At 39.5% G+C, this 13,758-nt stretch overlaps 2 protein-coding genes across 3 annotated transcripts; one reads left to right on the top strand and one right to left on the bottom strand.

The window, feature by feature from the left end:
* The first annotated feature begins 409 nt into the window (after positions 1-409).
* On the top strand, positions 410-5,579 carry LOC119026871. 2 transcript variants are annotated; one of them, XM_037111509.1, is made up of 11 exons: positions 410-801; positions 1,743-1,845; positions 2,457-2,747; positions 2,824-2,937; positions 3,235-3,347; positions 3,435-3,512; positions 3,737-3,838; positions 3,986-4,033; positions 4,119-4,229; positions 4,547-4,645; positions 4,848-5,579. In XM_037111509.1, the coding sequence occupies exons 2-11, from the start codon at positions 1,752-1,754 to the stop codon at positions 4,854-4,856; spliced, it is 1,059 nt and encodes a 352-aa protein (XP_036967404.1). In that variant the 5' UTR covers positions 410-801; positions 1,743-1,751; the 3' UTR covers positions 4,857-5,579. The 2 variants fall into 2 exon arrangements, with proteins under 2 accessions (XP_036967404.1, XP_036967403.1); XM_037111508.1 differs by having other exon boundaries at positions 413-801; positions 4,547-4,651; positions 4,848-5,577.
* A 450-nt stretch (positions 5,580-6,029) lies between these two features.
* On the bottom strand, positions 6,030-12,682 carry LOC119026860 (coiled-coil domain-containing protein 110-like). Its single transcript, XM_037111478.1, has 11 exons — positions 12,660-12,682; positions 11,850-11,952; positions 10,940-11,230; positions 10,716-10,826; positions 10,268-10,434; positions 10,083-10,160; positions 9,730-9,886; positions 9,517-9,564; positions 8,562-8,698; positions 7,790-7,894; positions 6,030-7,431 (listed from the first exon to the last, which is right to left on the bottom strand). The coding sequence occupies exons 2-11, from the start codon at positions 11,941-11,943 to the stop codon at positions 7,423-7,425; spliced, it is 1,197 nt and encodes a 398-aa protein (XP_036967373.1). The 5' UTR covers positions 11,944-11,952; positions 12,660-12,682; the 3' UTR covers positions 6,030-7,422.
* Positions 12,683-13,758: the final 1,076 nt, after the last annotated feature.

The raw sequence follows: 13,758 nt of genomic DNA, 5'->3' as shown, positions 1-13,758 counted from the left end.
GAACTGTGATTTATATGTGAGGTTTTGGTTGGACACAAACGCGGAGACACAAGGAATGGTGTAACATAAAAGGTTCATTTCCACAGAAAAGCTGAAGGACGAAGACAAGGTGGTGAGAAAGGGAGCTGGAATCACAGGTGAGCAGGTGAGTGCAACGGAGCTGATCGCCTGAGAGATCACAGCAGGAGATACTGAGAGTCACCAGATGTGGTGGAGAGATCAGGGTCATGATACAGGAAGTGATGAGCTGATGGATGTCAGGTGTCTCTCTCAGCTGTGGTGGGAACCTGCAAGCCACGCCCACTAACACGGCGATAGGTGAGAGGGAAGAAGGATGAGGGAGACCGGTTTGGAAAAACACAACATGGAAACAGAAACAAGACGGCCGAGGCACAGAGCGTGACGTTAAGAGAACAAAAGAACTGCACTGAGCTGAGTTTAAAGGGAGGCTGATGTTGGAAATGTGTTGGCTTGTTGCTAAAGTTGAAAGCGCTGTTTTGAAAAGTATTGCTGAGTTAAAAACAGGAAGTGTGGCAGTAAGAACTACAGTACCCACAATGCAGCGGACTTCCTGTTTCCTGTCTCCATTATAGAAAGAAATCACCGTAATGTGTTGAAACATTAACATCTGTAAATCTGGTAAACATGAAGGCTTTTGCATCAATGTGGCTTTAAGGCTGTAAGTTCCAACACTTACACCCTTAATACACAACTTATGGGCAAATACTGACTGTAGGAAGATTGTAGGAAAAAAGAGTTGCGCTCACACACTCTGTCAAGGTGACTGACATCGGGACACAGGTGCGTCTGATTCATTTCTGCCTAATGCACATGAAGTTTATCTGCCTTCAGAGCTGTCACTTGTTTGTTTTAACACCTGACTGGGAGTTACTGAGAGTGTTAATCAGCTTTAAACTCGTCTTCTCAGTCGGGCTTTGAGTCATACAAAGTGTTCAAGTGTATTCTGGACTATTCATTGAAACTAGCAGCCTAAAGAAACATTTAAACACAGTTGAGGTGTTGCCTTTTTTCTTTGGAGCAAAAGTGAAAGTATAACAATATATTTATTGCTCAATTTACTACAGGTAGGGTAATGTACAACTATACACAGGAAACCACTGGATATTTTTGTAGAGAGACCACTGTTTGAGATGTTGAGTCATTATTTGTAAGTGCTAAACCGAGCATGAAATCAAAACATTCTGTAGATTCAGGTTACATATAACAAGGCAGCTATGTAAGATGAGGTGACACATCTGTAAGCAGGAAACCACTGCGTATTATCAACGAAACATTCAACCTTTAAGTCGTGTTTGAGGCTGAACAAAATATTGATGTTGATATTTTTGATGCCTGATTGGAACATTGATAGTAGCACTAAAGCCAGATATCTTTCAGAAAACCAACAGAACCAGCAACTCCACAACATGATCTTTTCCGAACACGAACATATAACATGTGTGTGTTCCAACACACAGCTGCAGTGCAACATAAACACTTGTATTTTAACATATTTAAGCAAGTCTTTGCAAACATTTGTTCTGGTGATTAGGTTGCCTGGGTGATAGGGAGGTAGGTTAAGTTTTCACATGTAGAAAATCAGACAATATAAGACAAATGCCAAAGTCTTGAGCCTGATCATGTTGCCTAATGACAATCTCTGACTGGATAAGTTGGTATTTGTCTGGACACAAACTGAAAGCATTGTTTTCTTTACACTGTGTCATCTGCTTCATCTACAGAACTTTACGATGCCTCTCCTCACAGACAGACTGTTCCTTCAGCCTTCACTCAGATGCCTCGGTGTCTTGGTATACTTTCTTTTCCTGACGCACATTTGTAAAGGTAACTTGTGCACAAATACACTCTTTAAAACATCACTATGATGCCATAAGACTATGAGTTATAAATCTCTTCAGTGGTCCTGAAAACTTTTCAAGGCTTCTATATGTTGAAACTCTCTGATAGCCACTGGCTGACTGTCTATCTAGGGCCATCCTACATACAAGTAAAAGTTTTAAAAATCAACCACAGAGAAAAGAACTTTACTTTATTACTAGTGTCAGATAAATGCAACCAAAATCATCAGCAGACTGCAGGATTTTTTGATTTATACTATTGAATGGGATGAACAATAAATAACTGCTTGAATCTGCATTAAAGTTGATTTAGAATTTGATTAATTATCGAATACATTTTTTTTTGCATATATGGAGAACATTAGAGGTCTTAGTATGGAACCCTGGGGCACGCCTTTCGATACAGGAAACAAAGAAGAGAAGACCTAGAAAACTGGACAATTTGTGTTCTAGCTGATGAGTATTTGAAAACCAAGTTAATTTCACATTTCAAAAGTCTCTCAATCAAGTTATTTCCTTGTTTTTTGTTTTTTTTATTTATGATTTTGTGATTTGTTCATTGCATCTTCAACCATTTTAAACTTTGTTTTTGTTTAGCATCAGATGCCACCTCCTGCCCTGTCCTCCGTTTACTGGGGATTGCTGGAAATGGAGGAGTGGATTTAAATTGTGTGTCTAAAGGCTGGCAGGAGGAAGCTCAGGTCATTTGGCTGGACGGTGAGGGAAACCTCCTCTCTGCTGGACCTACAGAGACAGTCAGAGGTCCTGATGACCTCTATACTGTCAGCAGCAGAGTGACTGTGGAGAAGAGACACAACAACAGCTTCACCTGTAGAGTCCAACAGAACCACACCAACCAGACCAGAGAGGCACAGATCTATATTGCAGGTAAACTTTTTGTTTTTGACGTGATCACAGTATTAAAAAGGTGGGGTCACATTATTCTGTGTTTTTTTCATTTCAGATGATTTCTTTGTGGTCCAGTCCAGTTCTTCTTCTACCATAATTGGTCTGGCTGTTTTTTTGGCTGTTAGCATCCTGTTTAATCTGATTCTTGGCTTTTTTGTGTGGAAATACAGTAAGTCAGAAATTGATTTCAGTTCTCTGTAGATTGTAAGTTACTCTCACTGGTTTTATGGGAAATACTGATTTGTTTAATTTCCTAAAATATCATCATTTTATAGGTCATTGTGTTTTATTAAATGTATCGGTTTGTCTACTTGTATTTATCTACTTGTATGTATCTTGGAAATGACAGATGTCTTATCTTTTATATTATATATTTTTACCATGTGTCTCATTTGTCTGTATAGCTTTCTCAACCACAAGTTAATGTCTTTTGTACTTTAATTTTACTACTTTTATTTCTACACAGAGACAAAGAGAAGCTCTAAAGATCATCGTGTTACTGCAGAAGAAACAGAGAGTAAGCCACTCATGGAAATGAAGGAATTGAAAAAGGGAACAGCTGCAAGAACCAAACTAGAGGTACATATGAATGTGTTACTTTGTGGAATCATCACTTACCTTCCATAATAAAATGTGTTGGTCTTGTCTCTGGTCATCTCTCTCCAGGAGGACCTGCAGCAGAGGGAGGAAGCTGAGGCAAAAGTGAAGACCTGCAAAGAGGAGCTGGAGACCAAGAAGACTGAGGTTCATCTTTGGTTTCAGTCTGAGTCACACTCGTCATGACATCCACAGTGTAACAATGTTTAACATTCAGGAGTTTGTGCAGGTCTATTAAAAACAAAGGCCTTCCAAAACCAGGTCCACATGCAGCCAGACGGATGTGATTGACAATTTGTAAAGTAACATTTGAAATGTTAATAACTGAACATGTCTGTCTTTGTCTCTCAACCTTCTCTCTGTCCCTCCAGCTGAGAAAGAAACAATCTGATCTGCAGCAGCTGGATGAAGAGAAGAAGAAGAAGGAGAACGTGGAGAGACTGAAGGAACATCTGGAGAACAAGAAGACAGAGGTTCATCTCTTCATCTGCATCTGGATATATTGAGACATGTCATCATTTCTGCTGTTTAATCTATGTACATGTCTACTTGTGTCATGTTGTATAATTATTCATAAGCTTCAATGTTGTTCTCATGTCTCACTTTCTGTTCTCTCACAGGTGGAGCAATTAGGAGCTGCACTAACCAAACCTTCTTGGTTTTCTCAAGTAAGCGTTCATGATTTAAATACAGTAACACACTCTGATGTGTCCTCAGAGAAAATGCTCAGTCACATTTCTATATGTGATCCAGAGTTCTACAAAGGAGCAGCAGCAGAAGAAGAAAGACGCTGAAACTGAAGTGGAGAACCTGTTGAAGCAGCTGGAGACTGAACAGATGGAATTAGCCACCAAAACCAAACAGGTTTCTGTTTTTATCTTTTTTCCTCATGTAAAGAACAGACTGGAGAGGGTCAAAGTCTCAAGAACCATTGTTGCAGCTGATTCCAGATTGAACAGTATAACAGTCGAGACACAAGCAGCTGGTTTCATCCATCTGGTTTGTCTTTACATAAACAACTTTCAAACTTTCAGCAGCAGCGTCAATAAGATGTAGAAATAAAACCATTACACAGGTTTGACTGTTTCTCTTTCAGTGTTATCACATTGTAATTCAGTTAAATATGCATTAATAATAAAAAGTGTGACTCATGTTGACTCTCATCTTCTCCTCCCTCACAGATTAATGACAAACAAGCTGAAGTCCAGCAGCTCCAGGAGGAGATTCAGGAGATGGAGACCAACCTGCAGAGCCTGATGGAGCAGCTGGAGTCCAGAAATGTGAAGGTTTAGCTTTCTATGTTGAAACAATCCTGATGGAAAAGAATTAGGGGATTTAGGAAAGTCTGCTCTGCAAGACAAATGACAGAGTCAGTCAGTGAAAGAGTCATCTCTCTCAGAGTCCAGGAACATTAGAGTTAATCAGGTCACTGGACTCTACACATGAAACAAAATATTATCATGTGTTGTGTATGTGTTGAAGGTTGAATGAAACCAGATGTGAACTGAAGCTCAAGCGTTATCAGACACAGTTCTCCAGGGCAGACCGACACCAGCCTGGACCTTCAGGTTCTGACACTGGACACAACATGGCTGCCAGACGAGCAGCTGAGACTCACATGGCGACATCTCTGATCAGCTTAGTTTGATATTGTTTTAACACTCCATGTCACCATAGAGTCTTTAATTCACATGCATGCATTCTCACAACCTCAGTTCTTTATTATTATTATTTTTTATTCCACTTCTCAAACACTCCCCTGTTTCTGTGTGTGTTGTCACTGGATCAGATATGACTGTACAGAAACAGCTCCACTGATCATATTCATTGTTTTTTATTAAATAACTCTAACCCATAATAAGAAGAATCCCAAATGTAATTTGTAACTTGTAACTTGTATCTGAGATTTTGGATATTCTGTGTTTGGTATTGAAACTAATGTAAACTGTTAATGAAGATGAAGATTCCTCAGTTTTTTTATTATTGATCTATTTGTGTGTGTGTGTGTGTGTGTGTGTGTGTGTGTGTGTGTGTGTGTGTGTGTGTGTGTGTGTGCATGAGTAGTTGTTATACATAATAAATATAGATATAACAGTTTTGTGGTAATGAATTAATATTCAGTAATATATGTACATTAAGACTTTTTTATAATGTGTTGTGTATAAAATATTTTGTTATTTTTAATACAATTAAACTGTCTAATGTGACTAATGTGATTTCTTTCACAGTTGAGTCCTAATAATGTATTTTTCTTTAAATCACTTGGAATCATTCAAAACATCTTCTCATAACTCTCAACTTGATTGCATAACAAGTGGTGCATGAATTACTTTTCATTACGTGTACATGCTGCCCTCTCCTGGCCGGCGAGGTTTCCAGCAGAGCACTGCCTGCACTTGACTGGAAAGTGTGAGTTTGACTTTTAACCCTTTTGGGTAGCTGCAGTTGCTCAGTGTAGTTGAGCAGACTGAGTTAACAAAGTGAAGTCAGCCCTGAGTGGCCAGCTATGGATGTATACATTTTCAGTGGGAGAATGCACACATGTGACTGAAGGAAAGTTTTTAGAGTCTTTGAAAGAGCTCCACCTCTGCTAACAGAACTGGGTTTTCTGTATCATAGCCTTTGTTCTTCCTGCAGGCGTTAGGAAAAATAGTCATCTCGATTTGATAATTTTTTCATAGTGTCAGTGTTGTTCAAGGTATGTTATAATGTTTTATTAGTCACTCTCAACTGTGTTGGGCCATCCTGACCGTTGTGCTGGAAAGAGATTGTATGTCAGCATGTAGTTTGTTAATAAAAGAATTCTGCTGAGGCGAGGCTGGGTGGAATGATAGAGCAGTCGTTACTGAAACAGATCTCAAGCCTGCGTCCGAACCAGTGTGGCCACATCCTGGTGTTCACAAATCAATGGCAAGTTTATGCCCAATGCTTTGCCCTCTGCTCTACCTTCTATCTTAGGAAATCTACAAGTAACCACCTAACCTTCTCTGCCTGTGTGGGCCTTTTTAAAGCCCCTTTAACTGTACATACCTACTTCTTCTAACTGGTCACTTTGATGAACTGAAGGTCCATCTATCCAACAGACTGAAAGAGAAGTTGACCTGTTTCTCTGCTCATCTCCCATCAATCACCTAACTCGGTTGCTATCACTCCTTAGGTCTTATACCCCAAAATGACCCAAATGGTCTCTCTGTCCTTCTACAGGAATGTGAGCATTTATCCATCATCTCCCACCATCTGGCATGAGGGTCAGACTCAGTTTTAGTGCTTTATGGTGGCCCTCTGCTAACCTTTAACAATAATAATAACTCTGGGACCTCTGGGACCCCTGGGACCTGTACGCCCCACACTGTCTTCATTCCTTTACTCACACAAGGAAAACTAATCTGTCATAGTTTAATCTAAACTACGTTAAATCAAAGATCAGAATGTGTTGCAGTCCAGATACCTCAGTTTCAGGACAAAACACAGAATATCTAAAATCTCTCTAGTTTCAAGTCTCAGATTCAAACATTACATTTGGGTTTGATCCAGTCTTTTTTAATGTAAACAGTAGAGGTTTCATTGTTAAAGTGGAGTTATTTAATAAAAAGCAATGAACATGATCAGTGGAGCCATTTCTGTACAGTCATATCTGATCCAGTGAAAACACAGAGAGAGAGAGTCAGTGGAGCGTTTGAGCAGTGAAAGCTACAAAAATGAAGAATAAATAAATAAATAAATTGAGGTTGTGAGAAAGCATCCATGTGAATTAAAGACTCTATGGACGACATGGAGTGTTAAAACAATATTAAACTATTTGATTCATTTTCAGCCTGTTTGAGAAACACAGAAGCTTCATCAGTGCCTCCATCTTACATTCACGATTCATAACAAAACACAACTGTTAATTCTCCCACAGTGGTGTCAGCTGATCGGAGATGTCGCCATGTGAGTGTCAGCTGCTCGTCTGGCAGCCATGTTGTGTCCAGTGTCAGAACCTGAAGGTCCAGGCTGGTGTCGGTCTGCCCTGGAGAACTGTGTCTGATAACGCTTGAGCTTCAGTTCACATCTGGTTTCATTCAACCTTCAACACATACAGACACACATTTACGTCACTGGATCAACAAGATAACACATGATAATATTTTGTTTCATGTGTAGAGTCCAGTGACCTGATTAACTCTAATGTACCTGGACTCTGAGAGAAATGCAGAGACACTAGAAACTCTAGATAAGTTAGATCACTTGCTTTTAGGGCAACAGTTCGACCTTTTAACACTGGTGACAGAATCGTCAATGTTTATATCTTATAATATTAACACAATAGCTGTTCATAAAGAGATTCTTTCACTGACTGACTCTGTCATTTGTCTTGCAGAGCAGACTTTCCTAAATCCCCTAATTCTTTTCCATCAGGATTGTTTCAACATAGAAAACTAAACCTTCACATGTCTGGACTCCAGCTGCTCCATCAGGCTCTGCAGGTTGGTCTCCATCTTCTGAATCTCCTCCTGGAGCTGCTGGACTTCAGCTTGTTTGTCATTAATCTGTGAGGGAGGAGAAGATGAGAGACAACATGAGTCACACTTTTTATTATTAATGCATATTTAACTGAATTACAATGTGATAACACTGAAAGAGAAACAGTCAAACCTGTGTGATGGTTTTATTTCTACATCTTATTGACGCTGCTGCTGAAAGACCAACATGTCTGAAGTAAGTAACTATGATGACCAGTGCAAAGCCTGTGCATTGCTCAAGGGCACCTCGGTGGTGGTGATGAGTAGAGCAACACTGACTTTCACTTTCCCCACCCAGACTGATCCTGCTGGCCCGGGGATTTGATCAGACACCTTTGTTTCTCTCACTTTTAGGCCACCACTGCATAGACTGTAATTTGTAACGATGTTAGAAGGAAAAGAGGAATGATGTTGTCCTGCTGACAGGCGTCAGATCAGGAAACATTTATCTGTGGGACAATCGATGACTTGTTTTGCCATTTATGAAAAGCAGCAGCTGGTCTGTCTTTGCATATCATATAATGGAGCAAACACTGTACTTGTTTATGTAAAGACAAACCTGATGGATGAAACCAGCTGCTTGTGTCTCGACTGTTATACTGTTCAAACTGGAATCAGCTGCAACAATGGTTCTTGAGACTTTGACCCTCTTCAGTCTGTTCTTTACATGAGGAAAAAGGATAAAAACAGAAACCTGTTTGGTTTTGGTGGCTAATTCCATCTGTTCAGTCTCCAGCTGCTTCTCCCGGTTCTCCACTTCAGTTTCAGCCTTCGCCTTCTTCTGCTGGTGCTCCTTTTTTTCAGAACTCTGGATCATATAAAGACATGTGACTGAACATACAATAGAGAAATACACATGGTTAAAAAATGAACAGATCACTCATCGAGTCAGTCCTCACTTACAACATCTCATCCTGGTACACCTTTCTTTCCGTCAGAGACAAATCCAAACTGTCAGACATCATCAAACACGCAAGTAAAATAACAGGCACCACACAGTCCTCCCTCTCAGTCAGTCAGACATAAAGCCACCTCCATCATACATGACCCTTCACATCCACTCCACAGCTCATTCCAACTCCTTCCTTCAGGCTGTCGTTACAGGGTCCCACTAGCTAGGACAAAAAATCATTCATCCCATCCGCCATCAACATCATCAACAATGCAATATAAAATCCATTTAAATGTCCTTATTCTGTATTGTACGTATTGCACTGTATTTATTTTATTTTAATGTGTTGCTGTTTTTATGTTAACTGTGTTTTTAACTTGTGTTTATTTATTTTTTTCTATGCACATCTGTGAACACATCAAAGACGAATTTCCACTGCTTTTTGCAGTGGTCAATAAAGTTTTTTCTGATTCTGATTCTGATTCTGAAGTGAGAGTGAGAAAGTTGAACTCTGCATGTAGAAAGTGCTGCTTTGATAAATGAGTTCAGATATTCACCATCAAACCATTAATAAAGTTGATACAGTAAATAGAACAGCTAATGAACCAGCAGAGAATCTGTCTGTCTGTCTGTTTGTCTCAGCCTTGATCTCAGTCATAGTCTGGTAGTGAAATATGTTGAATATTTATACAACAACAGACATATACAATACTTGAATGTTTGTTATTTTTTATATGGTTAGATCATGAACACTTACTGAAGAGATCTTCCAGTATTGGGCCAGTGCAGCTTCTAATTCCTTCACCTGTAAGAGAAGAGGAAGTGAGACATGAGAACAACACTGAAGCTTATGAATAATCATACAACATGACCATTAATCCAAGTACAATTAGTATCTCTGTATACAGTAAACTACATGGAATAAAGTACATTGTAATAAACAAAGTTGAATAATGTAAACATTGTGTACTTGAATTGTCAATCAGAAGAAAACAGATACAGATACAGATGATTGCATGAACCTCCGTCTTCTTGTTCTCCAGCTGTTCCTTCAGTTTCTTCATGTTCTCCTCCTTCTTCTGCTTCTCTTCATCCAGCTGCTGCAGATAAGATCGTTTCTTTCTAAGCTGGAGGGAGAGAGAGAAGTTATTAACATTTCAAATGTTACTTTACAAATTGTTCATCACATCCGTTTGGCTGCATGTGGACCTGGTTTTGGAAGGCCTTTGTTTTTAATAGACCTGCAGAAACTCCCGAACGTTAATCATTGTTACACTGTGGATGTCATGACGAGTGTGACTCAGACTGAAACCAAAGATGAACCTCAGTCTTCTTGGTCTCCAGCTCTGCTTCCAAGGTCTCCCGTGCTTTCTCATTAGCCTCCCTTCTCAGCTGCTCCTCCTGGAGAGAGAGAACAGAGAGAAGACCAACATGTTAACACAACAAGTTATGATCCCACAAAGTGACACATGCATGTGTACATCAGGATTGATTATTGCAGCCTTTACCTCATTTAAAACCTCCAGTTGTACAGGTATACAATTGTTTTTAGGTGTCATGAGAAGCTGTGTCTCTCTTTCTTCTCCAGTTACAACCCGATCTTCACTTCTGTTACTTTGAGAGTGATTCTCATTCTCTCTTTCAGTAGTTTGATCCCTACAGCTTCTCTTGGTCTCTGTGTTAAGACAAAGGCAGTAAAATTAAAGCACAAAAGACATTAACTTGCGTTTTAGAGAGATATTTCAGCAAATGAGACAAATGGTTAAAGATGCTCTAAAGATAAGAAACCTGTCACTTTCACTGATTGGAAGTACAAGTAGACAAACCAAAACATTTAATAAAACACCATGACCTGTAAATTAATCATATTTTGATTTTAGGAAATTACACAAATCACTATTTCCCATAAAACCAGTGAGAATATCTCAACCAAACTGAAATACATTTCTGACTTACTGTAGTTCCACACAATGAATCCACCAAGAATAACCACGATGCAAACAGCCAAACCAGCAGCCAGACCAAATGTGGTAGAAGAAGAACTGGATCTGATGTCAAAGAAATCATCTGAAATGAAAAAACAAACAAACAAACAAACAAACAAACAAACAGAGAATGACATGACAAAGTTTGACCCCAGCTTTTTAAAATTTTGATCATGTCAAAAACAAAAAGTTTACCTGCAATATAGATCTGTGCCTCTCTGGTCTGGCTGGGGTGGTTCTGTTGGACTCTACAGGTGAAGCAGTTGTGGTGTCTCTTCTCCACAGTCACTCTGCTGCTGACAGTATAGAGGCCATCAGAGCCTCTGACTGTCTCTGTAGGTCCAGCAGAGAGGAGGTTTCCCTCACCGTCCAGCCAAATGACCTGAGCTTCCTCCTGCCAGCCTTTAGACACACAATTTAAATCCACTCCTCCATTTCCAGCAATCCCCAGTAAACGGAGGACAGGGCAGGAGGTGGCATCTGATGCTAAACAAAAACAAAGTTTAAAACGGTTGAAGATGCAATGAACAAATCACAAAATCAGAAAAAAAAACCAAGGACACAAGTTGTCTTAGAGACTTTTGAAATGTGAGCAGTTGTAAAGTTTCAAATTAAAGAAGCATCTGACAGAAAATCAACATTTCCTGATTCCACAGCTAGAACACAAATTGTCCAGTTGTCTGGGTCTTCTCTTCTTTGTTTCCTGTAACAAAAGGTGTGCCCCAGGGTTCCATACTAAGACCTCTAATGTTCTCCATATATGTAAAAAAAAATCTATGTGATAATTAATCAAATTCAAGCACTTATTTATTGTTCACCCCATTCAATAGTACAGACCCTTGAATTCCTGCAGTCTGCTGATGATTTTGGTACCATTTATCTGAAGCTAGTAATAAAGTAAAGTCCTTTTCTGGTTGATATTTTAAAATGTGCACTTGTATGTAGGATGGGCCCAGACAAAGGACAGACAGTCCCAGGCTTCATCCAGTGGCTATCATACAACTTTAAGACATAGACTGCTTGAAAATTTTTCAATACTACTGAAAAGATTTATAACTTAAGTCTGATAGTGATCATTTAAAGAGTGCATTTGTGTGCAGGTTACCTTTACAAATGTGCGTCAGGAAAAGAAAGTATCCCAAGACACCGAGGCATCTGAGTGAAGGCTGAAGGAACAGTCTGTCTGTGAGGAGAGGCATCGTAAAGTGCTGTAGATGAAGCACATGACACAGTGTAAAGAAAACAATGCTTTCAGTTTGTGTCCAGACAAATACCAACTTATCCAGTCAGAGATTGTCATTAGTCAACATGATCAGGCTCAAGACTTTGGCATTTGTCTTATATTGTCTGATTTTCTACTTGCAACAACTTACCTTCCTATCACCCAGGCAACCCAATCACCAGAACAAATGTTTGCAAAGTACGCTTAAATATGTTAAAATGCAAGTTTTTATGTTGCAGCTTTACACCTCTTTTGGTTAAAGTTGCAGCTTTGTGTTGGAACACAGTTATGGTCTGGCCCCTGGTTAGGGTTAGGAAAACATCATGTTGTGGAGTAGTTGTTTCTGTCTGTTTCTGTTTTTCTCAAAGATATCTGGCTTTGTTGCTTCTGACTCTGCTAAAAGATATCCCAGTGCGGCGCTGAAAGTACGCAGTGTTTTTTTTGCTTACAGCTATCGACACCTCATCTTAATTAGTAGCTTTGTCAGAAATATGTAACCTGAAACTGGATATTTTTGGTTTCATGATGATGGTTTACCACTTACAGATACCGAGACATCATCTCGAACAGTGGTCCCTAGCCAAAAGTATCCAGAATGTTGAAACACAGTCTTGAACAGTGGTCTCTAGTCAAAAACATCTGGAGGTTTAGTGCTTACAAATGCGGAAACAACAATATCCAGTAGTTTCAAACCTGGAACAGATGAAACACAGGCTTGAACAGTGGTCTCTACCACATAATGACAAGAGGCCCACATCTGTGAGAATACCTGGACAACATGTTGGTGTTAATGGAGTCATACTTTCACTTTGAGCAGACATTCCTATAGCTATACGTTACCCGTTACTTTACATTATCTTTAGTGTATTGAGCAATAAATATATTATTACACTTTCATGTTTGTTCCAAACAACAAAGGCAACACTCAACTGTATTTAAATGTTTCTTTAGGCTGCTAGTTTCAATGAGAAGTTCAGCCAACACTTTAACATTGTATATGACTCAAAGCCAGACTGAGAAGATGAATTTAAAGATAAGAAACACTCTCAGTAACTCCCAGGTAGGTGTTAAATCAAACAAGTGACAGCTCTGAAGGCAGACAAGATCTAGTTAAACTTAATGTACAGTAGGAAGAAATGAATCAGACACACCTGTGTCACAATGTAGGTCACATCGACAGAGTGTGTGTTCAGAGTCTGTCAATCAGTGACAACTTTCTTTTCCTACAATCTTCCCCAACTATCAGTATAATCAGAGCCTTAAAACCACATCAACACAAGACCCTTCATGTTTACCTGAGTAACACATGTAGAGAATATTAGCAGGAGCTGACAGAACAGAAAGACTACCACATGTTACAGATCACTTACCAAATCAGATCCAAATGTGCATCAATATTTCAACACAGTACGCTGATCTATTTCTATAATGACGGAGATGGTAGGCGAGGTAAGCTTTACTGAGTAACCAGGAAGTTCCCCTACATTGCATCATGGGTACTGTAGTTGTTACAGCTACACTTCCTGTTTTGAACTCAGCAATACTTTTCAAAACAGGACTTTCAACTTTAGCAACAAGCCAACACATTTCCAACATCAGCCTCCCTTTAAACTCAGCTCAGCTCAGTTCTTTTGTTCTCTTAACGTCACGCTCTGTGCCTCGTCTGTCTGGTTTGGTCTTGTTTCTGTTCCCATGTTGTGTTTTTCCAAACCAGTCTCACCTGTCCTTGCTCCCTCTTACCTGTCGCCTTGATAGAGTGTGTGTTCATGGGCAGCAGAGAGACATCTGACAT

The sequence above is a fragment of the Acanthopagrus latus genome, chromosome 10 (assembly GCF_904848185.1).
Source record: "Acanthopagrus latus isolate v.2019 chromosome 10, fAcaLat1.1, whole genome shotgun sequence".
Lineage (NCBI taxonomy): Eukaryota > Metazoa > Chordata > Actinopteri > Spariformes > Sparidae > Acanthopagrus > Acanthopagrus latus.
This window is presented reverse-complemented; position numbering and strand designations above follow the sequence as displayed.